The sequence below is a fragment of the Vombatus ursinus genome, unplaced genomic scaffold (genome assembly GCF_900497805.2).
Source record: "Vombatus ursinus unplaced genomic scaffold, bare-nosed wombat genome assembly UNPS02014959.1, whole genome shotgun sequence".
Taxonomy (NCBI): domain Eukaryota; kingdom Metazoa; phylum Chordata; class Mammalia; order Diprotodontia; family Vombatidae; genus Vombatus; species Vombatus ursinus.
The window spans coordinates 14634159-14660937 of NW_020954737.1; the positions used below are offsets into that span (position 1 = coordinate 14634159).

Here is a 26779-nt window from a genome sequence, read left to right on the forward strand (position 1 = left end):
TGGATTATAAGCTCCTAGAGAGCAGGGGCTATCTTTCTTTTAATTAATTGTAACCTCAGTGCTCAGCACAAGGCCTGACACATAACAGGAGCTTAAAAAATGTTTATTGGATCAGATTAGAATGGAAATGGAAGTGATGCATAAAGAAAGATGCCAACAAAAATGAGTAAGACGTGTGATTTAAGGATAATATGTGTGAGATGGGTGCTCCTTGTTGCCATTGTGAAGGTTGCAGTGGGATGTCACTGTCTCCCCGATAAGATGGAAGTCATGTCCATGCAAATCACCAGCCCACAACTCTGTTGCTACTTAAACCCCAGACACTGGTGCTCTGAGAATCTGTGGAGACTCTGCCATGCTTTTCAACTGGTTGAGACCGGGACAGGTGCTGTGGCTGTTTTTTCTTCTCATTCAGATCCAAATCCTGAAGAATCTCTTCCAATGAGGAAATATCTAAGTCACTGTCATCTTCAGAAAACTAGAGTGAGAATAGGAAAGAATGAACAATCTTATAAATGAAGAAATAAGTAGTCAGGGTATGTACTACATGTGGATTAAATTGAAGTCAAAGTATTTAGGTAAAAAGTGGTTAAGAAGGAAGGTGCATTTCTTCCTTTCCTTCAGATGCCATTCACTCTAGAAACTGTTTCTGAAATCTTGTATTATACTTTGCATATCTAATAAATGTCCTACTTGGCAAATAATAGTTAATTATAATAGCTAGTATTTATATTGAATTTCAAGGTTTGCAAAACATTTGACATGATTTTATTTCATTTAATCTACACAACAACCCTGTGAAGTAGATGCCATTATTACTCTCATTTTACAGATGAAGATACTGAAACAGAGATAGGCTCAGTAACTTGTCCAGGGTCACACAACTAATTGCAAATCTTCAAATTCAATATAAGTAGATGACTCAATGGAGGGAGCACTGGAACTAAGTTTCTTAGATTTGGAACATGTAAAAACCCAACCTACATCAAAAGGTTTCAATGCCAAATGCTCTGAGATGCAATAAATCACACAAATGAACAAACTGCTAATACTAATATTTCACACTTTTATGGTGTTATATAGTCAACAACATACTTTCTCCACAACAACCAATGAGATCAATAGGACAGTACTATTACCTCCATTTTATATATCAGGAAACTGAGAAAGAGGTAAAAAATATCTTACCCATAACAAAAGGGAAAAAAAGAAAAAAAAAACCATGAGCACTTCTATAAGATCTTTGATTCTTTATTTGAGTAAACAGCCTAAGGCCATTTCTTCTAGTATTTGCCAGATAATTTGAATGAATTTCTTAAGTATTCATTTGCTTTCATCCCTAAAACTAGCTAGTCTTCCATTGGTTTTTTCCCAATAATAACATTACTGATGAGTGTCCATCTAGACCCAAATGGCTCTGTAATACCTGGCACCTAGCAAAGACCATTTGTTGTTGTTGTTTTGACATTTCAGTTGTGCCCTATTCTTTGTGCCTCCATTTGGGGTTTTCTTGGCAAAGACACTGGATTGGCTTACCATTTCCTTCTCCAGATCATTTTATAGATGAGAAACTGAAGCAAAAAGGATTAAGTGACTTGCTTAGGATCACACAGCTAGTGTCTGAAGCCAGATTTTAACTCAGGTCTTCCTAACTCCAGGATTGGTCCTCTATACACTGTGCCACCTAGCTGCCCAAGACCATCTACTAGGTGCTTAATAAATATTGATCAATTGATTGATCCATATCTCCCTTGTTAACTAACTTTGAATAAATCACTCCTGTATTCTCATTCTACTCTACCAGTTATTGAATGTAAAGATACCAAAGAGTAGATTAGGAAATAGAGGTAGCTTATGACATCTCTCTTTGCAACAGTCACCATCCTTTAAGCTTTTATTTTATTTCAATTAACAAAAATTTATTTTCTCTCTTTGTCACCTCTCTTTATCTCTTCTCCAAAATGAAGGGGGAAAAAAACCCACATACAGATAAGCATAGTCTAGCAAAACAACTTCCTTCATTGGCTATCCTGGGACTTTTCCTATGCAAAAAGTGAAAACCATCTGGGAAGCCATCTTTGGAGCTACCTCACCATCCTAATATGGGGAATACCACATCATCATGCAGATTTAGGAGCCCCCAGTACCTCACTCCTATCTCCAACAGATATAAAGAATATCCTTTCATAAATCTCCTTTGGACTCATGAGTTTTATGCCTGGGTTTCCTTTTCTCTTCTCTGCTGTGGATATTTAAATTGCCATGTAATCATTCATTTAAAGAGGCATTTGCCACCAAAGTAGGATCTGAAACAGGTAAGAAAAACTAATCAAGTCTCCTTTTCATTTTTAATTTCCTCAAACTCAGAGTCCTCATCCCAGTTGTTTTTGTGAGTGACCATAACTTGAAAAGTAAATGACTAACTTACAAAGGAATGTACGTGGCTTACACTAAACTCTGTATATGTTACCTGGGGCTTCTTTACTGAGATGGTTGTTTTAGATGGTCCGGCATCTGAGGCTAAGAAAAGGTTCACTCCTCCAGCAGGCTTCTTTCCAGGAGCAAGTAGCTGTTTTTCTAGAGTTTTGGCCAATGACTGGACTCGAGTTCCTAAGTAAGAGTCAAAAGACTTAGATCAGCACCGAAAGGCTGGCAAGTAAATGTTTTCCTGTTTGAATCACCTGGTCCAAGTAATGTAAATTTGGAATAGATGAAGAAGAAAGATCAAAAGAAAGAGTAAAGAGAAAAAAGAAAGAATTAGGGAAAGGATGGAGAAGTAAAGTTTATGTTTGTGGAAAAATCAATCAATAAATATTTATTGGGTCTACTTTTGTGCTGGTATGGAAATTCCCTACACTGATACAGGTCAGCAACTCCTCTTCAATTTAACTTCAGAGTTAGTTGCCTGGGGCATGGAAAAATCCAGTGATTTATTGATAATCACATAACTCTATCTGAGGTAGAACTTAAATCCAGATTTTCCTTACTCCAAGTTTCTATTTATGACTCTGCACTATTTCTCACTCTGCATATAAGAGAAGCTTAATAAATATTTGTTAATATAGATAATGATTGTGATGACTCACTTGTTGTTGAGTTATTTTTCAGCCATGTCCAACTCTTTGTGACCCCATTTGGGGTTTTCTTAGCAGAGATAGTAGAGTGGTTTGTCATTTCTTTCTCCAGCTTGTTTTGTAGAGGAGGAAACTGAGGCAAAGAGGGCTAAGTGACTTGCCCAGGGACACACAGCTAGTAAGTGTCCAAGACCAAATGTGAGCTCAGAAAGATGACTCTTCCCTGTTTCTAGGCTTGGCACTCTAGCCACTGCATCATCTAGCTGCCTTGATGACTCACTGACTATTATACAAATGCTACAATGTATGACCAGGTACTCTTCTAGGTTCCCTTTTATTTCCAACAGGAGAATTATAAATAATGACGGAGAAAGAATATAAAATTCTCCCTCCATGAGAAAGGGATAGAAAGTAGGGAAAAAATGACTTTCGGAGGTTGTAAGTGTTTCTTCTCTAGATATTTTTAAGGTCAGGTTACATACACATTTTTTTTTTCAGAAGTGCCTTAGATATATGGGGACAATGATAACATTTCAAGATCCTGTTATTCTGGGATTTAACAGGTGGAAAATCTAAAACTACACAGGGCTAACCAATTTTAAATGCATTTCTGAAGGCTAATTAAGCAATTGAGCTGTATCATATAAACGGATAAAATGTCAATTAATCTTTGTGATCACTCTGCTCACCCAGGGAACTATCAAAAAATAACATTGGTTTCTATCTCTATTATCATACAAAGAAAAAGATGTACACACACACACACACACACACGCGCGCGCGCACAAGAAGACAAAAGGACATTTAAATTAACCAGATAAATCTGGGTCTTGAGTACCTCATCAATCAAATAAAAAGTGCTCACTCACCTGTGGAAGTTATTCCACCAGAACTTGTCATAGGTTTAGGGCCTTTCTCATCAGAGGTTTCAGTATCAGACCAATCCCAATCATTGTCATCTCTAGCAACCATCCTAGAAGGGACTTGAAGATTTGGATGGGAAATACGGTCTCCTTCTGAATCATCTTCAGATGTGAAAGGTGGGGTGCTAAAGTATACAAATGTATTTGGAAAGGTAAAGTCCCTTCTGTAGGAATTTGAGTAACATTTCCAAATATAAGTGAAATGAAATAATAGGTGTAAAAGTATTCCAGAATGTTAAATGTGCTAGAAAGTATCAAAGACTCAAAGGCTTGGAAAGGAAGTAAGTTCTTTGAGGGGGAAAAAGGGTTAAAAGCAATGTCCATGATATGAGAGCAACATGGCCTCAAAATCAGAACCCCCATCCTGCCTCTGACATATAATGCCGAGTAAGTAGAATCGCTTGAAGGACTGGACATTTTAATTTTTGTCTAGCACAGTGCCTGACACATAGTAAGTATAGTTCAGTAAATGTTTGCTTATTGATTGGTTGGTTGGTTTAAACCCTCAGTGGCCCCAGACAACTCTAAGACAACAATAGAAGAGCAGTCTTCATTAGTAGAGGGAGGTTCCTCCCTGGGAGTTCCCTAGACCAATAAGATCACAGATCCAGTCTGAAAACAAAAAACAAAACACACAAACAAACAAAAAAAAACCCAAACAAACAATGATGTAGACATCAGGGAGTCTAAAACAATATAGTCATCTTTACTTTCCCCTCCCCAAACTGAAATGCCAAAGACTTTTGCCAGAGAATGACTTCATCATGTACCCTGAGTCCCACCCTCACCCCCTACTCCCCCAGTTGCAAGGGCAGTTGGGAAGGCAGATGATAAGGAAAGGCAATTGTCATGGTATATCTACCTGTGACTCTCCACCCCCAAGCATCTCATGTACTGTGGCTGTGCTTGGTACCTGCTCTGAAGTAGGGAATCATTAGGAGGACCAGTTTATCCTGCAAGTAATTTAAATATAGCCTAGACTGTATACCTATGTAGAAGAAAGTTCCGAAAGGGATACAGATAAGCAGGACTCCCATACAATACATTATCAGTTGAGCATATACATCTCGGCTGCAAACCGGTGCTTAATTTATTAATTGATGGATTGTCTAGACTTCAGAAAATGATGGAGAAAATTTTAATAATGCAGATAAAACTTAAAAGTATGTGCTGTGTATTTATCACTACCCCCTCCAGGTTGTTGTTAAACTCCATCTTCTAGGGGTGTATTTAAGTTCCAGAAGGAAAAATTTGGCATTGAAGAAAGGAGAAGATTTGAGCTTGGATTTAGCCACGCATGTAGCTACCACAGAGAACATTGGCAGTAGTTATGAGTTTGAGTCTTACCCCTGTGCAGGCCCAGGGGAAGCAGGTGAACCCGCAGCAGCAGGAACTTTGCTCCGTGGAGTTGGAACTGGTATCCCTGGTGTGGCAGGGGTGTGGCTGACCTTGCTCTGAGGTGTCGTTGGCTTAGGTGATGCTGTTCGTTGAGACTGTGATTCAACACTCAGAGTTCTGGACTTCTGCTGAGCTTCTCTTGTGGGCACTGGGCTCCTCTGACCTTTGCCTAGAGAAACAAATAGGACTGAAATAAGCGCGCACTCATACCAACCACAGATGGCAACCCCATCAAATGTTCTCAGATGAAAGCAAAAATCTTGGCTGGAATATTAGGAATGAAGAAGTTGAAAAAAATGGAGAGAAATCTCAGACTCAGCCAAGTATCGTACAAATATATTGAATATTATTTTCAAAAACTCTTGAGCATATTGAGCACTGGATTGGAGCTCAGAGAACCAGAGTTATAATCCCAGATCAGCCACTAACTAGTTAGTGACTTTGGGTAAGTCACTTCCCCCTTCTGATCCTCAATTTCCTCATCTGTAAAATGAGAGGCTGGACTTGGATCTAAATTCCCTTCTAGCTCTAAAATAATATCACTCCATACTAAATAAAACAAATTCCTTCATGCATAGTAGACACTAAGCGCAGATTTGTTTAACTGAACTAAATTTAATTTATATAAAAATAGATTGTCTCCTGGAAGAGGTGGCAGATCTCATTTTGAAGAAATCATTGATCCTCAAGGTATTGGAATACACAAAAGAAGAAACTAAGAGGAAAGGCGAAGACAGAGAAAATCTTTGTTCAAGAGATTGTTAAACACTGGCATCTCATTTCCCTTTGCTTAAGCCCCAAGAACACAGCTTCTCTCCCCTATTTTAATTGACAGAAGCCTGAAGATTCTCTTGATAAGGCAAGGCTTTGAGATAATAGGAAGACCACCGGACCATGATCAGGAGACCTGGGCTCTAGTCACGGATTTAGCACTAATTGTACGGCCCCGGTGGGTCAGTTATTTAATTCCCTAGGGTTCAGTTTTCTCATCTGTAAAATGAGGGGACTAGATGATCACTAGGGTCCCTTCCAGTCCTAAGATTCTCTCACTCTATTCCAAAGAATTCTTGAATTCCTGCTCTGTGAAATGGACTATGCAGCCTCTGTTTTCAAATTGTTTTAAATTTGGCAAGAAATTCCCAGTTAAGACCCTGGGTGGCAGTATTTACCTGGGCCACATGTTTTGAAGAAATTCCAGAGAATACAACACAAAAAGTAAACAGGAAATAGCCTTGCTTATTTTTACAGCTAAGTCACCCTAGCTGGGGCCTAGTCTCCAGTGCCTCTCAGTTCAGCACTGTGTACGCACACCGACACTTCATCATTCAAGTCTGTATTCCTGACTGAGTTGCTTGGGTCCAAAGCTCAGGAAAGCCCTCTTTCCACAAGAGGTCTTAGCAGCACCATCTAGGCAGAGAGTTAAATGTGTCTGCTGAAATTTCCATGACAGAGAAGCTGAAAATTCAAACACTGAGCATCTTCATTGTAAACTTACTCATTCTATTCTTGCTGATGTAAAATTCAATCAAATTAAATGTTTGATTATAAAAGATCACATTTCCCCAGAAGTGGGGAAATCTGAGAAAGATGGAAAACACAAAGACCTTGCAACAACAGGAAAGTAAGAAAATACCAGCTTAGGGAAAGAAGGTTTAGTATCAAACAATTTATTGTATTATATACTGGATACCTACTATTAAATGAGATAATATTTGTAAAAGTATTTAGCACAGTGGCTGGAACATAGTAGGCACTATGTAAATGCCTATTCCTTTTCTTGCCCTACTATGCACCTAGCACTATGCCTACTGCTGAGGCAGATGCAAGTCAAGGTTAACACATGCTCCAGATCACAAGGGGCCTAGGAAGCAAGACTCATGACAAAAAAGAGAGAATAATACGAAATGGGATATTACTCAATTCACCAACCATTTATTAAGGTATTATGATAAATAACGTACTGATTTTTTCAGATGCTGTAAGAACTCATGAAAGGGAAGATTGGTGTGAACTAGGGTGGTGGTGAAAAATAAAAGGGGGGGGGTGAGCCTGAAAGCTTGAATAGGACAGCTAGGTCAAAAGAATCTGAATCAGCAACAAAAGGAAGAACGTCAAAGCAAGCTTTTGTGGTGACCAACAAGGAGAAATCTTTGGGGTATAGTCTGAAGGAGACTTTGAAATACAAATAGATACCAGAGGATGCCGTTAGTCAAATATATTCAAGCTACATGACTTCTATCAGTGAAACACTACACAAATTATCTCACACCCCACAGGGTCCTAGCTGAATTAAATAGAAGAAAGAGTGAAGGGGGCAGCTAGGTGGCGCAGTGGATAGAGCACCAGCCTTCAAGTCAGGAGGACCTGAGTTCAAATCCAGCCTCAGACCAAACACTTGACACATATTAGCTGTGTGACCTTGGGCAAGTCACTTAACCCCGATTGCCTTAAAAAAAAAAAGAGTGAATTAAAGGTCCCTCCTCCCATCCCGACTGGACTGAGGGTGAAGAGGAGGAGGAGGAGGAGGGGATTAGCAGTTAAAAGAGAAATAGTGGCCTTCATTCAAAAGTCTGGAGAATGGTGACAGTTACTTTTTGCCTTTATGAAAGAAAGAATGGAAGATTTGAGGAGGAATTAAAACAGGAAAGTCCGATTAGATATAAAGAACATCCTGAAAGAGTTATACACTAAAAATATTTACTTGAAGAGAATGAAGACTATTCTTTTCTTGAGCTTTCTAAAGAACAGGATATGAACGTACTCATCTGGAATGACTTAGATTCAACTTACTTATAAGTAGGAATACAGCTTAGTTAAATTACCTTTCAGATCCAAGGAGGTCAAGGACAGAAAGAAAACTCCGATATATAACAATACACATAGCAGTACTTTTGTGGTTTCAAGGAACCAGAAACAGAGTGAGCGTCCATTGATTGGGAAATGGTTGACTATCCAAGAGGTACCCTAAATCCATTAGTAAGCAAAAACTGTTCCTTAATTCTTTACATGTTTGTCCAGTAGAAGTATCAGGAAATATTAGTATTTAGTTCTATATGAAAGCTGAGAGTCCTACTATCCATTTGTAATACTATTTGCCTTTTCCAACAGCCTTATTTCTTTCAGGCCCAGGGTTCATTAGCTGGAAACTGATTTGCATGGTAGATACGGTAACAAAAACCATCCAAGGAGATCTTATATTGAAGGGAGCCTTACAAAAGTGGGGATAACTTCTCTGAGCATCAAATATTCATCTTGTAGTTAAGAAATAGCAAAGGGACAGTTTCTGCTCGAGGACCTAGAATTTAAGTTTATGAGAGAGGTAGTATGGGACAGCAAAGTAAGGCAGGATAGTGAAATGGAAAGAATACTTGATCTGAGTGTCAGAAGACCTGAATCTGAATCCTAACTCTACAATAATAACAACAGTAATAATAGCAAAATAATAATAATATAGCTCCTATTCTGTGCCAAGTACTACACTAAGCTCTTTACAATTATTATCTCATCCTCACAACAATCTTGGGAAGTAGGTGCTATCATTGTCCCCATTTTACAGATAAGGAAACCGAGGCAAGGAGAGGTTAAGTGACTTGCCCAGGGTCACACAGCTAGTAAGTGTCTGAGATTGGATTTGAACTCAAGTCTTACTGACTCCAGGCCCAGCACTCTATGCACATACCACGTAGCTGCCCCACTGAGTAAGCTACCTCCTTCTCTGGACTTCACTTTTCTGCTCCGTGAGATGAGCTCTCTAAGCCTAGATTTGTCCAGATCTAAAAATCTGTGATTCTCACACTAAGAAGAAGTAAATTTTTATCTTAGCCAAGTTATGTAGTCTGTCTAGCTTTAGCTGTCTCATCTGTAAAAGGAGGGATTTGGACTTGATGGTCTTTAAGGGTCCTTCCATTCTGACTTTATTCCATAGCCCCGAGTTCTGCAAACATTGGTGTACACCAGCTGGAATTTCCCATATTTCACAGACAGAGGTTCCCAGAAACAATGCCTCCACCTACTTACCTGCAGCCACATTGGTAGGTTGTAACGATATGCTCTCATTCTGCTGCCTTTCAATGATTTTTCGAGAGATCTCCTTGATAAGTTTGTCCCTTAGTTTCAGGAGTTCTGAAAACGTCTTGGCTTTCTGTTCTCGGTGGGCTTTAACCATTGCTCCCAGATTTCTGTAAGTCTTATCAGAAATTCCCTTTGTACCCTAAAACAGACCAAATAAATGATAGATACAGGTACCATTAAGAATCTATGTCAGAATTCCAAAGGAGTCATGATGAAAACTGCTATTTGCCTCCAGAGAAAGAACTGATGGAATCTGAATGCAGATCAAAGCATACTATTTTTATTTTCTTTATTTTTTCTGTTTTTTTATTCGTGTTTTCTATCACAAAATGACTAATGTGGAAATATGTTTTGCATGACTGAACATGTATAACCTATATCAAATTGCTTACTGTCTCAGGGAGGGGTCAAGGGAGAAAAGGGAGGAGAGAATTTGGAACTCAAAAAAATTTTTAAATGAATGTTAAAAATTGTTTTTACATGTAATTGGGGAAAAATAATTTTTTTTAAAAGAATCTGTGTCAGGAGAGAGAGATGTCCTTCTTGTATCTTCTTTGTAGTCTTAATTCTAAATATTTTTTCCAGGTCACCAGGAATAATGATGAGAATAATAATAGCTTACATTTATATATCACTTTAAGGTTTGCAAAGCACTTTACATAGTTTATTTCATTTTATCTCCATACCAGATCTGTGAGGTAGATGTTATTATTATCTTCATTTATAGCTGAGGAAACAGAGGCTCAGAAATCTTAAGTGGCTTGCCCATTTTCACACAATTAGTCTCTAAAATAAGATTTGGACCCAAGTCTTCCTAACTCCAAGTCCAACACTGTAACCACTATACAGATAGGCACCTAGGTGATGCAACAAAGTGACAGAGCTGTAATCAGAAAGCCTTGGATTCATAAATGGCCTCAAACATTCACAAACTATGGGACCTGAACAAGTATGTTCACTTCTGTCTATCTCAGTTTCCTTATCTCTAAAATGGGGATAATAATAGCATCTACTTTCCAGGGTTGTTGAAAGGATAAAATGAGATAGTTTTTGCAAAGCAATTTGTAAACCTTAAAACACTACATAAACACTATTGGGTTTTTTTTTCCATTGTTATTACTCTGCTCTCACTCATCATTACTGAAGCAGATTTCCCACTAACAGGCCTGGAGACTTCACCACTCTAATGTTTTAAGCAATTATTTTAAATAGCAAATGTGTGAACCAAAATGCAATTCATTAATATACTAATTATTCTTCTTTCCTTGCCTTTTACCTTGCAGTCTTTAACTATAATGTATATATTCCAGCTAAAGCTAAGCACTGAAAGAACAATTAGTAAATTTGTTAATTATATTGTCAAAGATAATTCATTAGTTTAATAACATCACATCTTGATTACAGGGCTCAGCAAGTGAAAGTGTGCAGTTCTTCCTTCATGCATAGAAACTTGCCCTTTTTAGTCCCATGCTTTCCAGTTTTTCTTCCAGGGTATCCTCTAGAATTGGCCGGAACTGTTTCAGTAAGTTAGGGTTCCTTCTCAGTGCCTCCAGTACCTTCTGCTTTCCATCTAAAGAGTCCTCCAACTCTGCAACACAGTCAAATCACTGAGGTCAGCCAACCATCTTCGAATGCCTTCATCCTCAGCAGAGTTACTTTTCAAACTTGACCATAATTGTAAGGACTGCCCTGTAATGATAACTGTAATGCAAGCCTCTGATAACAGACATTTGGCTACAGTTTCCTAAACGCGTGCACCTGTGAGCACAGCAGGGTTCACATCCAGAAAAAGTGCAAAAGATGCAAATAAGCCCTACCCAAGAATTAGATTCACTTTGGGGATTCTATTCACTTGTACCAATGTCTCAAACTCAAACCTTCTGGATTCCTTACCACTGATTTTAGCTAACTAGTTAGTTATCTATTTGTTTATTCATTTATTTATTCTGAATTTAGCAAACACCAAGTAAAATGGTTATTTTCTTATATGTAGTAGAAGAGAAAAAAGAGGACTGTGCATGAAACTGCAGATTTCTGTTGTGTACAGCTTACTTTTCTCCCACATCTCCTTATCTTTGAGAGGGGTTTGTCCCACCCTACTTTGACTAATTTCCAGCTTCTGTTTCCTTGACTTGTCCCTACACACTGGTAGCTACAAACTCCCTGTCCTCCATCCTGACCCTCATATTTCCAGATTGCTGACAGTTTTGGATTCTGACAAATTTAACCCATACCCTGCCTCTCTCCAGTCCAGGTTACTGTCTGACTTTCTCCTTAACAGTCCTTACATTACCAGTCTTGACTATTTGCTGTCCATGACTCAGACTGTGTGACACATTCCTATAATCAAAGCTGGGCCCATCAAAGTTAATTCAATGTGACAGAATAAGGGGCAATACTTAATATCTTTCCTAATGCTACTTTAATTCATTATTCCTTGGCTTTATCTTCTCTTAGTATTTATATGGACTCAGTTTATCCCAAAACCCTTCTTTATGCAACACATATATTCCTGGTTAAATGCAACTTGAATTCTCATAAATATATTTTATCATATATACATATGTACACACATATATTAATACATGTATTATATATACATATACAAAACACATTGGAGAGCTATTTTTTGGAAATCTAGCAATGATTCTTGAGAGTCAATGTAGCATAATAGAGAGTTGAAGCTAAGAAGACCAGGATTAAAATCCTGTTTCTGACATATATTGGCTTTATGATCTTAGAAAAGTCACCTGACCCTTTCAGTGTTCTAGACAGCTCTAAGACTGTAAGTTCCAGAAAAGTAGAAAGAATTTCCTGACCTGGGAGTTTCCTATATCAATAAAATCATAGGTCTAGTCTCTACCCCTAAAATGATTCTTACCTCAAGCAAACAATTTTCCCTTCAACCTCTCTCCATTTCCAATTTATATATTTTGTAAGTCTGGATTTTTTTACATGCAAAATCATGTTTGCTTAAAAAGAGAGTAAACTGGCAGCTGTCATGTGAGATTGATAGGTTATATTTTAAGTATTCTTCAGTCTTTCTATTGTACGTGTTTAGAAGATTACATAAACCTCAAGATATGAGGTCATACCCTTTTTTCCTTTTACACCTTGATAGAAACCTAGTACAAGGATTTACTTTGCAATAATAGTAATAGCTAACATTTATGTAGCATATACTATGTGCCAAGTGCTTTACATATGTTACCTCATTTGATCCTCACAACTCTGAAATATAGTTACTTTTATTTTACCAATTTTACAGATGAGGAAACTGAGGTTATTTGACTTCCCTAAAGTCATACAACTAGTAATTGCCTGGAGCCAGATTTGAACTTAGGTCTATCTCACTACAGACCCAGCACTCTATGCATTGCACCACCCGGCTGCTTTGATACAATTTACAAATGCTAAGGGCTAACCAAGCACTTTTCAAGGAGCTGGTATTGGATGATCTAGAAAGAAAAGAGGAGGGCATGGGAGAGTACTGAGTGCATTTTGGTATTACCTGATTAAATATGTAACACGTAAGCATATAAAATTATCAACAGCCATTCTTAAGTCAGCAGGGTGATTATTATCTCTAATTCAACTGGGTTATGTAGCTTCAGAAGTTTAGTGTGGAAGCTAAGGAGCTAGCTTTAGATACAGGAAGACCTGGATATAAGTTCCACCTCTGAAACATAGTGACTGTGTGATCCTTATCTGGGAGTTCACTGTATCAGTGAAATTACAGGTCTAGTCTTTATTCCATTGGCTTAGATATATTACTTAACTATAGGATAGTTTAATTACTGCTTTAGAACGACTAAAAATTATAATTCCCTACTATAAAAAAGAGGCCTCTGTCTTAAAATACAATCATCCACAGGGATGAAGAAAACCAGATATAGGATTTCCCATTCCACTCCCTAAAATGCTTCTGAAACTCTGTCTTCTGTTATGAGCTTCTCTAACTATAATGCACATGAAAAGACAAAAAGAAGTAAGAAAATTACTTTCCCACCTTCTTGTGTAGAATCCTCTTCTGTCTCTTCTGCTTTTGTTACTTGGTAGATCACTGTAAAGAAAAGAAATAGTTAAGGGCTCCATCCAACATCAGCTCCATCCCACATTCCTTCCTCTGAGAAGCCAGTGGTCCAATGGGAAAAGCATTCTGAGAGCCAAAAAACCTGATTCTCAGTCCTCCCACTTACTGCCTTAGTAAGTCATTTAACTACTGTAAGCCTTTGTTTCCATATTTATTTCATTTTTCTTGGAAGGGGTCTGGAAGTGCAGCACTGCTCATCTGGGTAGAAAGTTTGACCTGTTCCATTTCCACCATAGCCCAGTTGGTCCATCCTTTTTTTTTTTAATTGAATTTTATTTTAGACTCAAATACCAGAACACAAATAAAAAATAGAGAAAAGAAAAAGAAAAAACATATCATTAACTTAAATATTGGAACTTAATTACAAAGTAAAAAAAAAGCATGTCATGCATAGCAGAACATAGGAGAGGATTCAAAATATGCAATGATAAATTCTCATTTCAAGAAAGTCTGTATGATTAATACTACACTTGTGTAGAGAGATGTCCATCTTCTTTGCTTCCTTGTAAGTTTTCTTTTGTTCTCTGCTGTGCACTTTCTTTTTACTTTGTTCTCTCCCCCACCCAAGGCTACAATTGAGTGGGCATATGTTTCTGTATAGCTATAGCTATAAACACATATATATATATGTACATATACATATATACATATATATACTTACATATATAGACATATACTTTCCCTAACAAATTCTGCTCCTGATCTTTGTTTTTAATGTTTGTGCATATCTCTTGTTTCCTATCCCTCCTGACTCCTCTACTTTACTTCTACTCGCTACCTTGCCTTTCTATTACTTAGCCTACCCCTCTCCAAGAATCCCTCCCCTATCCTCCCTTTTCCATAAATCTAAACACCCTTTTATAGCCCCCTATAACCTATTCCCTTATCCTCCCCTATTCCCTTACCCTTCCCTCTAGAGATCCCTCCCTTGTCCTGTCCCTACTCCCTATCCCCTCACCGTTTTATTTCTTCTAAATTTGGATTTTATACTCTTCTAAATATATACGTATTGTTCCCTCTTAAACCCATTCCCGATGAAAGCAGGTACCAGAACTACCAGCCCTCCTCCCCCATCTAATTCCCCTGTATCAATTCTTCCTCTTGCACCTCATTTGTATAAAATAATTAATCTTTTTAGCTGTTCCTAAATGGTTTTACTTTTTAAAATCATATCATACTCAGGTCTACCCCAATCTTTCTTATGAACTACCCAATTATTAATAAGAATCTTAGACATACATTTTGCATTTTACATATATAAAAAGTGAATGGTCTGTCCTTATTGAATCCCTTGTAATCAGTCTTCGGTATGTACCTTATGTTTCTCTTGGCTCTTGTATGTCCAATCTTCTATTAAGTTCAGGTTGTTTGTTTTTTTTTTTTTTTTAACAAAATCTTGAATGTTTGACAGTTGATCACATGTCCATTTTTTTTTGCATTCACGATTACGTTTAACTTTACTGAATATGATATTTTCAGCCTGAGCCCCAGTTCTTTTGCTCTTCAATACATAGTGTTCCAAGACCTGAGGAACTTTAATGTCTCTGCTGCTAGGTCTTATGTTATTCTAATTGTGGCACCATCATATTTAAATTGTTTTTTTCTTGTTGCTTTTATTATTTTAACCTTGAGCTGGGGGTTTCAGAATGTGACTATAACATTCCTATGAGTTTTCCTCATAGGATCACTTTTAAGTGGTGATTGATTGATTTTTTTCTATTTCTATTCCCCTCCCCCCTTGTTTCTATGCTTCAGGACAATTTTCTTTAATTATTTCCTGTATTATTGTATCAAGATTCTTTTGTGATCATAGCGTTCAGTTAATCCGATTATTTTTATGTTTTCTCTTCTTGATCTATTCTCTAGATCTGTTGTTTTTCTAATAAGATGTTTCATTTTCTCTTCTATCTTTTCATTATTTATATTTTGTTTATTTCTTGATCTCTTATAATTTTGCTGGCTTCACCCTGCCCAATTCTAATTTTCAAGGTGTCATTTTCTTCCTTAAGATTCTGGATCTCCTTTTCTAATTGGTTGGCTTTCCTTTCATAGTCTTCTTGTTTTTCTCAGATTGTTTTTAAAAAATTTTTCCTCCATCTCTCTCATTAGATTTTTAAAGTCTTATTTTAAGTTCTTTGAATTCTTTTTGGGCAGGTGACCATTTGATGTTACTCTTTGGGGTAGAAGGGGGTTTCTTTGCTTCAATATCCTCCTCTGAAGATGAACCCCAGTCTTCTCTATTCCCATAATAGCTTTCTATAATTGGATTCTTTCTCCTTTGCCTTTGCATTTTTTTGTAGTAATAGCTTACCTCTAGCCCTAGGGTATGGGGGAAGGTGCCTCTTGCCCCAGATCTTCAATTCTCCGTTCCAGCCTTGAACCAAAGCCAAACCTCCAGCCTCCTCTATGTGCCCACAGCCAGGGGCCTTCTGCCTCACTGCTTCTGCTCTCACTGGGCATGTGTTGGTTCCTTCTGGCCCTTGCCCCCTACCCACCACCACCACCTCCCTGCTCTCCACAGCACAGCTGGGTCTGGTGTTCCTTGTCAGCAGAGGTTGCTTTGATCTTCCCCGGCTCAGACACCCAAGCCCCCTCACTATCCCAGGGGTAAAAGTTCCTGTAGCTAGAGTGGAGGCAGCCTCCCAAACCAGACAACCCCAAGGCTTGCGACTTGTTAACTCCCTAGTCTAGAGGTGTTTACTCTTCACAGGGACCAAATCTACATAATAGATTAAGATTCACTTGACCTCAATCTGCCTTGGTTTCTTCTTTGTCCAGGGATTTTTCTTATAATCTTCTCGAATTGTCCCAGGAAGACCCCTGTTGTGCCCCTACTCTTATCTATTTTTACCCGCACTTTGTTCACCCTAATGTGCTATTTTGTCTCTTTTGTGGGGGAAAATCTTGAGAGCTTGGAATTTTCTGACCTACTCTGCCATCTTCCCAGAATCCTCTCCCTAGCTGGTCCATCCTTAAGCAGTCTGGTGTCTTCTGACTTCCTCCTCTGCTCATCGTATTGCTGTCAGACTTAGGGTGGCTTTAACTCTACTATAGCTCAGAACTCTCAAGCCAAGCAATCCTCCCATTTCAGCTTCTTGAGAAGCAGGGTTTACAGGCTACTTATAGTACCATGGCATATGCTTACACATCAGTAAAATGGTAAATATTTGTTCTGCCTATCTCAAAGGATTTAAAATATGTGTCATTTAATGTGTGTGATATATTTAAATGTGTGTGACACATTTAAAATGGGTCAAGTGCTTTGTTAAACAAAAAAAACCCAAAATAACATGTGATCTTGCTCTTATTAACCCTCTTTAACACAAAGAAACTGAGGAATGTGGAAGTCCAAAGCACCATCTCACTTTAGCTTTTTTGTCTTTGTTCATGGTTCTGCTCTCAAACAATCCAATTCAATTTAACAAGTATTTGTTAAGAATTTACTATGTGCAAAACATTGCATGAGGTGGTGGGAATATAAAGACAAAAATGAAAACATCTGACATCAAGAAGCTTATCTCCAACTGGGGAAACAAAAAACTAGGGGAACGCAGCAGAGAGGTATCATGGTATATGATACCGTGGTTCTCATACTTTTTTTTTTTTACCTCAGGACCCTTTTATATACTAAAATAAATTAAAGACCCCTCCTCAAAGAGCTTTTTTTGTGAAGATTATATGCATCTGTGCATATCATTTTAGAAATTAAAGCATCTTAGCACTATTATGAAAATAGTTTTGTCCTCACAGATGATCAGGGATTCTCAAACCACTGTTTGAGAATTACTGGTAGTGGACCAGTAAGAAAGAACTGCATTCATATACTGTCTCAGACATTAGTTATCTGATTCTAAGAAAATCACTTAACTGCTCTGTACCTCAGTTTCCTCATCTGTAAAATGAGGAGGGTGTACTCCATGGCTTTTAAGGTCCTACAGAGGCAGCTAGACGGCTCATTGGATAGAGTGCTGGTTTTGGCATCAACCTCAGACACTTACTAGCTGTGTAGCTATGGGCAAATCACTTGACCTCAGTCTGCCTTGGTTTCTTCATCTATAAAATTGGGATAATAATAGCTCCTACCTCTCAGGATTGGCTCCACAGGAAGGAAGATAGGACCAGCAAGGAAAAACCACCCTCAGTGAGGAGAGGACTAAGAAGCATCTGGTGTCCTCAGTCATCAACTGGAAGCAACCCATTTGGAGATTCTGTCTGCTAACTACTCTTGCAGGTGCTATAGTCACAGCTACTAAAGACCCAAAAAGAATCTTCTTGCCACCACAGTCTTAGACACTGTTAAATGCTGTCATTTTATACGTGGAAATGGCATTAGATGCATTGCTGTTGTTCCCTTAAGACCATAGGACTTTTCCATCTGACTTACAGCTAAAACTTTCCTCATGTGTTGTCTCTGACACTAGAATGTGAGCTCCTTGAGAGCAGGGACTGACTTTCCTATTTTTATTATCCCTAACCACTAGTCCCAGTGCTTAACACAGTGTTTTTCACATAGGAAGTGCTAAATACATCTTTCATTCATTTATTCATTCATTCATCTAAGAATAACTAGAGAAATTTATCTGAGAGGTAGTTGAAGAATTAAGACAAAGAATTAAGACAAAGCCCAAATTGACATTGAGTTGTATGTTTACACATACACATCAGCATACATCTACATAAGTTTTTATATCTCCCTCAATGTCTACCACAGTGCTTTGTACATAATAGATTAAATGTGTGTTGAATTAATTACCATCAGTATCATGTTTACATAATAAACTTGCTTCCAATTTTAATCTTGAGTAAAGTCCCTTTCTAAGTCATACCTTATCATGAATGATTCCTCTCTACTCTAAATTTCAGCCAAATAAAAATGAGATGCATGTATGAGATACATAGTTACAGAGACATTGATTTCAGCTAGAAAACATGCCAATGGAAATTAAAATTTCTGTATAGAATCCTATTGTCCTAGATTTGAATGCTTTTCCTTCGGATTTCAGGCCCTGATCTTAGGGCATTTGATCATAGAACATGAAAAAGAGTCATTTGAAGCAACCAAAGACTAAGTGTTGGATATCATTACCAGGTATTAAAAATGTTATTACTTTTACTAGATTTCTTTGGGATGTGGTTGGGAGGACGAGTAGGGAAAGACCCTATATGAAAGACCATAACTGGGGTTAATTATTTCAATTCATTTAAAGAATAAAAACTTACCTTCCTCCTTTCTGAGAGACATCCTTTTAATCTGGAAAAAATTAAAACAAGGAAAATAAGAAGCAAAGGGAATTACTTCTATAACCTTTTATTTTTTTAACCATTCTCTGAGCAACTGTTCTTTCAGAAGTAGAGCTGGAAATGAGAGAAGGGCTGTGTAGAAGTAAGAAATAGAACACTAACGCAGCAGTCAGAAGAACTGGGTTTTAGTCCTGGTTTGAACACTTTCTAGGTATGTGATTTTAAGCCAAGTCTCTTTGTTATTCTGAGTCCTGTTCATTCATCTGTCCAATGAACACAGTGATATCTATCCTGACTGACTTAATAAAGGCCACTTGTAAAGAGCCATACACATATAAGCCAATATTCCCATAAGAACAGCAACAGGGATGAAAATTATTTATTCAATAAACCCCTAACAATATTACTGTTAAATCAATTTCACATTGGTAATACTAGGGGTGTACTCCCTATTACATTACACAAGGCATTCTTTGTGTTTCCCACTGCACCAATGAGAGAGGGTTTGTCAATCAAAACTTATTTGTAGAGGTTCTCCATCCATAGAAATGTGGTTTCAGTTAGCTGCTAAATTAGAAAGACTTTGAACACAGTACCTAGAAGGTATGAGTGAACAGAGATCTGGACTTAGAATCAGGAAGACCCAAGTTCAAATCTTGTCCCAGATGCTTAAGTACGACCCTGGACAAGTCACTTAACCTCTTGTAGCCTCAGTTTCTTCATCTGTAAAATATAGATAATAATAGCACCTATTTCACAGGGTGATTATGAAGAGCACATAAAATAATATATTAAATGCTTAGCAAATCTTAAAGTACTATAAATGTTAGCTCTTATTAATTACTATAAATACTTAACATTCACGCTAAGGTATTTAGAGATGATAAGGCCTAATTTGTATCCCTTTTCAGGCAGGTTTGTATTATAACAGGATAATTCAATGAATAAATTTAATAATTGATTTAATAAAAAACCCTAATATAGTACCCATTGCTTGGGGGGTATTTGCATTAAAAAAAAAGGTAAGTTCTTCACAGAAGTACTACTTTGATGCCTCATTCTGGCATTAAAGTGACCCTGGGTTTGCCAAAGCTCAAAGGTCAAATACCTCTCAAGCAATAGACTCTGTGTTAGCTGTCCAGGGTCCTTCCCAGCTAAGAACAGAGACTCATTATCAGATTTGCCATTTGGTAATGAACTCCATGTATATGTGTGTGTGTGTGCAGATGTACATGTCTGATCACAAACCAAGGACAATACAAGTGCCCCTCAGCCCTACATATCCCCATTCTGCTTCTATAATTATGTTGGCTGAATGGCAAGCAAGAGGGCAGAGGCTACTTAGATCACACAGTCTATTTAAACCATCTATAAACTTGAATTTAATTGTCAGTATTCTTGACAAGGGATCATTATCCAACAACCAATGAATTAATGAACTGGAGGAACTTTATCATATCCATACTGAAATTTTTACTCTAAATGAAATAAAAAGACATAAAGAAGTTAACGATAACTCCAAGGGTAGCTCAAAGGTTCTCTCCTCTGAGAAATGAATAAATAAATTGGCAATGGTTTCATTTTCTCAAAGGTTAAAAGAAAAACATCACTTAATGGGATACTTGGTAATCTCACTTTGCAATGCTCATGATGAGTACAAGGAAACAGGCAATGAGGAAGGTAATTTCTGCTTATGAGCCAGCATAGGTTGCAAGGGATGAGGAAGTAAAGAAATTCAATGAAGAACTTGACACGGTCTTCTAAACTAAGTCAATTATATTCTAATGCCAAATGATTTGAATGCAAATGTGGGTTCAAAGTAGGACAGTCAAAACTATGTTGGAAAATACACTTCAGGATCAAGAAATGAAAGAAGTGAAAAATTTTTAGTTGCTCAGAAACACCTGTTCATCTTAAATACTTTCTTCAAGAGAATTGGAAGTCACTGGATGAGGCAAGTATGGAGCAATATAATAAAAAGTAATGAGGTTGGCTATATTTAGCCAAAAGGGCAAGAAAGGTGATTACAGCAATAAATATAATTCTAAAATCATCTGTTTAGGTGCAGTCAGATCATTGACTTTTTAAAATGAAATTTAAATTAAATATTAAATTAGAAGACTAAACACAAAGGAGTGGGCATACTGAAAAGCATATTAAAGATATGGAAAACAATATATACAATAACTATCTTAAGGTAAATGAAAAGATAAAGGTAACATAATGTATGATATGATATAGTATAGTATGATACTATATGATATAATATAATAATAAATCTAAGCACAAGAGTGATCATAAGGCTTAATGCTGTCTCAGGAGAACAGAAAATGAAATGTCTCCCTCCTTTAGGCAGAGATGGGAGAGTATATACAAGGGGTACTGTAGATATGCAGATATTACAGTCATTGCATCTATTAGTTTCGCTTAACAATCTTTCTTACTTGCAAGAAGGGCACTCATTTAAGGGAGGGCATAATATCCAGAAATGACTGTGATATCAAAAACAAAAGTCATCAATAAAACTTTTTATAAAGAACTTCAGACATAAAGTCAGAAAACTTAGGTTCATTTCTCAAGCTGACACTTCCTAGCTTCATAACCTTGATATTCTTTGAGCCTCAGTTTTTTTCCATCTTAAGATAACTGAAGGCACAGTGAATAGAGTGCTGGTCCTGGAACCAGGAAGAACTGAGTTAAAATCCAGTTTTAGACATATACAAGCTGTGTGATTCTGGGCAAGTCATTTAAACTTTATTTGCTTCAGTTTCCTCAAATGTAAATGGAGATAATAATCCTTTGCAGAGTTGTTATGAGGATCAAATGAGATGATATTTGTAAAACACTTAGCACAATGCATGTAGTAGGTGCTATATTAATGCTTATTCCTCCCCTCCCTCATCTATTAAATGTGAATAAACAACTCTTGTAGTAAGTTACCTTACAAGATTTTTATAGGTAAAGTACTTTATTAATTTTAAAGCATTATATATGTATCAACTCCAAAAATGTGAAATGTATATAAAAGTAAAAACATTGATCCAGCCTGTCATTATTTCTTAGGGAAGAACTGATGGGAAATACTTGCTACAGTAGAAAACAGAGAACCCCCAAATAGTACACAATAACCAAATTTTAAGTTCATTGCAAGACATGGCAGCCATGACAAAATTCTGCATAGATACAAGTTCTTTTGTAAAACATTATACTAGAAGTACACAAGTAGTATCACCTCACATGACAGAAACATGCAGTTGAATAGAAATTAAGCATCCAGACAACTTGCTGTGAAATGCTGCTAGGCAATGGCATCTGGAGGGCATATGTAAATGAAATGTATAAATATGTTTCATATGTAAATGAACCCAAAAAAGATGACAATGAATAAATGCAAAATGGGTCTGATCTGGTGATGTTTCATAAGGATCTACTTTCATCATGGAAAATAATGGAAGCACCACATTTGGACTCTGTCACCTCCATGCCCAATGGACTGTGACAAAACAACAATGGCACATAAAGCTGAAATGAGAAAAAGGATGGATCTGAACAAATACATAAGAGAAATCTATGATGGTGGTAACACTACTTTGAAAGTACTCAGCAGTCCTTTTTTGATATCTTAGAGAAAGATTCCAAGAAATCATACTTCTCCCCAAGAAGGTGATCAACAATACAACAATGATCTATCTATATGCCTGCATTCCCATGTCAGTAAAATATTTACAGGAAAGGTTGATGTACACATATTTTGACAGAAACTTAAGAAGAAATAGGCTTGTATGGACAATTTCCTATCAAAGTCCACTTCTTTCCAGTTACAAAATGGCAGAGGTGCATAGAGAATATAAGAGCTCACCGGTGTTTTTTGTTTTTCTTGTTGTTTTAAACATGTGACTCAGTAGATCCAGATAGGAATGGGGATTGGACATGTGATTTCATGGTAGAGGGAATTCCTGGATGAGGAAACTCTCTCTACAAATAGGTCAGAACCATGCCTGATATTTATAGCCTTAGAGAGTTGCCTAAAATAGTGGTGTCAAACTCAAATAAAAATAGGACCCACTAAACCATACATAAGGATCCCTACACACAGCATTTTGACTTAGAAAACTATATATTAATATTATCTATATTTTATTATATTTTCATTTTTTATAAATACTTCCCAATTATATTTTAATCTGGTTCAGGTCACACTCAGGAGTGTTATGGGATGTATGCAGCCCATGGACCATTGTGTTTGATACCTCTGACCTAGAACACTGAAAGGTTAAGTAGCTTGCCCAGGGTCACATGGTACGTATGTGTTAGAGACAAAACTCATGTCCTGGTCTTCCAAGGTCTACATCAATCTTCCTATGTCAGCTGCCACTCAGCAGAACTAAATATAATCTGGAAGCTTCTCTACAAAGTATCTCCCATCACATATTAAAACTGTTGATGGATATTACATAAAAAGACAAAATTATCCATATAGCTTCATTCTATAATCCACTGAATGTTAAAATTAAAAACAGAACATCATTTGCTCAATTGCCAGTATCATGTAAGGTGACCTATGAAAAGTTCAATCTTAAAAGGGATTCCCTATTAATGGAGAGGGTCTCAAAAGTTCCCATTCACATATGATATGGAATGCTGAGCCTCAGAACACTACAAAACCTTATTAGTAAAATTTTTACATGAGGGAAAGAGATTAATTTCATTATTCACATTAGAAATACAAAGTAGGTGAGAATGTATATTACCCAGGTTGTAACATGATTCAGTGGACCCAGGGACCGATATCCCATTGTGTACATTTGTTTATCTGGGTCATCTTCTAAAGGTGAACAATTAGCTAAGTGCAGAAATGACTAAAAAAAAAAAGGAGATCATGCTACATCACAACTGGAAAATTGCTCATTGCTTTCAACAATTCTAAAAGGCCAAGGCCATCCACTACATCACAGGCCACCATCTGACTTTCGTCTTGCCACTGGACTTTGATGCCTCTGGAGGAGAGAGTGAGGCTGACGACTTTGTGCAGTTCTGTCTCACTTAAATCCAATTCATGCGCAATTATGACATCACCCTTGTGATGGCATTGGCCCTTTTTGAGAACAAAGGGTGAACAACAAAAAGCCCAGTGCCACAAATGGTCATCTCTCTCAACAGTGTTCTCCTAGAGATATTATATGGCTACAAATAGTGAAACACCATTCTTTCAGAAAAATCAATATCACAAGTAACCTGAGGGTCAATGAAAAGAATAATGACAGGTATAAGTAGGAGCAGTGGAGAAAAAGTTGAACTTGGAATCAGGAAGATCTGAGTTCAAATCCTGCCTCAGATACTTACTAGCTGTGTAACCCTGAGCAAGTCACTTACCCTCTGTCTGCACCAATTTCCTCATCTATAAATTGGGAATAATACTATCACCTACCTCCCAGAGTTGTTGTGAGGATAAAATAATGTAATATTTGTAAAGTGCTTGGCAAACTTTAAGCATTATATAAAAATGCTATTATTGTCATTATTATCATCAACAACAATGACTACACTTTAGATGTTACATAAAAAACTACATCAAAGACAGAAAAAGAGATAAACTAGTTCCATAGAGAGGATAAGAGAGGAGATGGAGAGTCCAAGTGCCATCTTGGTAACACTGAGATATTAAAAGAACCACGGGAGGATCCCTAGAATCTTTGGGAGGTTCCCAAAGGAGGATTTACAGAAATGTATGATTTGTGCAGAATAAGGTAATAGAGAGTAGCTGAGATCTTTGCTATTGAAAGGACTACCCACACTACTGAAACCACATCCCCATCAAAGTGTTAAATTCTCAATAACAAACATGGATGGTTCTCTAAAGGTGACAATCCAGGCATTAACAATAAGCTAATGAAGGATATATTTTTGAATAAAATAATTTTATGTAAAATCAGAAAGAGGCAAGCATGTTTGATAATAAAACACCTGCTGCTGGTTGGGTCTAATAATTGTAAAATGTCTTAATGATCAATATATTCATAAATTGTGCTTATGCTGGCACACATTTGGTTGCTCCTCATTAGGATGTGATAGCATAGAAAAGGGCAACTTCTTTTTAACCATCCTCAAGAACAAAAGAATAAACACAAGCATGGAAGTTTCTATTTTTGCTTTTGTTTCTTACTTAGTTGTTGCTAATAGTCTTTAATGAAGACGGAAATCATCACTATAATAAAGGAAGATAAAACCGCTTCCAGTTATTGGTTTTCTATTTCCAGTCCTGTTTTCATTTCCCTCTTCAGGAGAAACCTTGCAAATAAGATGGGAACCAATGATAAAAGAAGAAAATAATCTGATCTTAGTTATGAAGCATAATATATATATATAAGACTGGCTTTGAAGAGATGAGAAAAATGTACTTCTCTCCTTTCATTGCAGAGGTGGAAAATTATGGGTATGCAACATGACAAATACTGTCAAATTCAACTAGTATATTGATTAATTTTGATTAATTACTTTTTTCTCTTTTATTTTTATTCTTTGTAACAAGGGATTGCTTACTGCTAAGGGATAAGGGAATATATCTGAAAGTGAAGGTGGTGTGAAAAACAAAGACATCAATCAAAACCTTTTAAAGATTGACATTGAATATCCTAAATGAAACTATCCTAGTAAAGAAGACGGCAGACATACCATTTCTTCCTGGGACTTAATGATGTTGGCCTGATCTTGGCATTTGGCATTGAGTGAATTCATCTGGCACTGAAAATGGTCTGCAGCTTTTCTTTGATCCTGAGACAGGGAGACTCGGAGTCTCTCATTTTCATCCTTCAACTGTTGAAAAGAATGAGGTCTGTTAAATTTCTGGTCTGACCTCTGAGATGCCATAACCTATATTAAAATGTTGTCCAAAGTGATTTCGTCCCAGAAGAGACTAAGATAATCTCTTGTTGGAAGAGATCAGATTTCAGAAAAGTCTATAACATATCACTCAATTCAATGAGATATTCATGAACTATCGGAGGTGAAATAAGAACTTGGGTGCTATTTTGTAAAAAATTCATCATATCAACTAGTGGCCTGCCACTTACCTTACTCAGTACCTTACTATAGTAAGGTAATAACTATAATTATTTGTCATAGATATTTTTAAAAAGTCATTATCAAATATATTGCTGTTATTTTTCTGCTCTGACAAAGTGAAATGAATTGTTTACTCAAACACAATGAGAAACCATTTTCCCTACACATATGTAATGAATGATTTGCAGAAATGCATGAAATAATAGCAGTAAGCTTCTTTTAGTTTTGCAATTAAACTTCCATTTATCTACTCAATCCACACAGAGTATAATGGAGCAAGGAAGTATTAAAGTCCTTGTTCCCATAAACTTAGAAGAAATGGCTTATAGTCAATGTGATTGAATGTAGGCAAAAGATATGTTTAGTTTTCTCTATCAGGACAAATAAGAGGAACAGTATGATCAGCATCACCACCAGTTTCCCCTTGAGGAAGTATTTATACCTAGGGAAAACAGAGATAACTAGAGATAAGCCCTTGAAATAACTACTGGGTTTAATACTTTGTTAACTCAGATCATATATTCCTCAGGGCCTCTATTTGTCTACATCATGGTCAGCAAACTACAGCTTCTGGACCAAATCTGGCCCACCATATGTTTTTGTACACTCTGTGAAAAGCTAAGGGATCATAGTTTGCCAGACCCTATTCTATACAATTGTGGTAAACTGAGGTTTTGTCCAGGATAACAAGAAATTTCTGTGGGCATAAATAAATCCCATAAAAATGCATATCTTTATCACTAATACTGAATTTACTCCCTCTGCAGTATTCGTCATCCTGACACACAATTTTGATAAGAAATATTAACTACTTTTTTCCTTCATAAAATTGTATCCACTGGTAGGCTGCTGGGGTTAGCAGAAGTAGAAGATCCATTGATGGTTTGATAACAATAGAAACTGAAGAAGCAAAATAG

At 37.0% G+C, this 26779-nt stretch overlaps 1 protein-coding gene across 2 annotated transcripts in view; it reads right to left on the reverse strand.

Moving 5' to 3' along the window:
• Positions 1 to 55: 55 nt before the first annotated feature.
• The window catches only part of DZIP1L (DAZ interacting zinc finger protein 1 like), a 64107-nt gene continuing 37383 nt past the window's right edge, over positions 56 to 26779 (reverse strand). For both annotated transcript variants that reach the window (XM_027845240.1, XM_027845239.1), the window contains exons 8-16: positions 25473 to 25613; positions 18780 to 18810; positions 13476 to 13529; positions 10921 to 11054; positions 9413 to 9605; positions 5345 to 5564; positions 3944 to 4122; positions 2471 to 2610; positions 56 to 478 (exon numbers count right to left, since the gene is read on the reverse strand). In XM_027845240.1, coding sequence (XP_027701041.1) covers positions 284 to 478; positions 2471 to 2610; positions 3944 to 4122; positions 5345 to 5564; positions 9413 to 9605; positions 10921 to 11054; positions 13476 to 13529; positions 18780 to 18810; positions 25473 to 25613 — 1287 coding nt within the window. In that variant the 3' untranslated portion in view covers positions 56 to 283. The remainder of the gene's footprint in view (positions 479 to 2470; positions 2611 to 3943; positions 4123 to 5344; positions 5565 to 9412; positions 9606 to 10920; positions 11055 to 13475; positions 13530 to 18779; positions 18811 to 25472; positions 25614 to 26779) is intronic.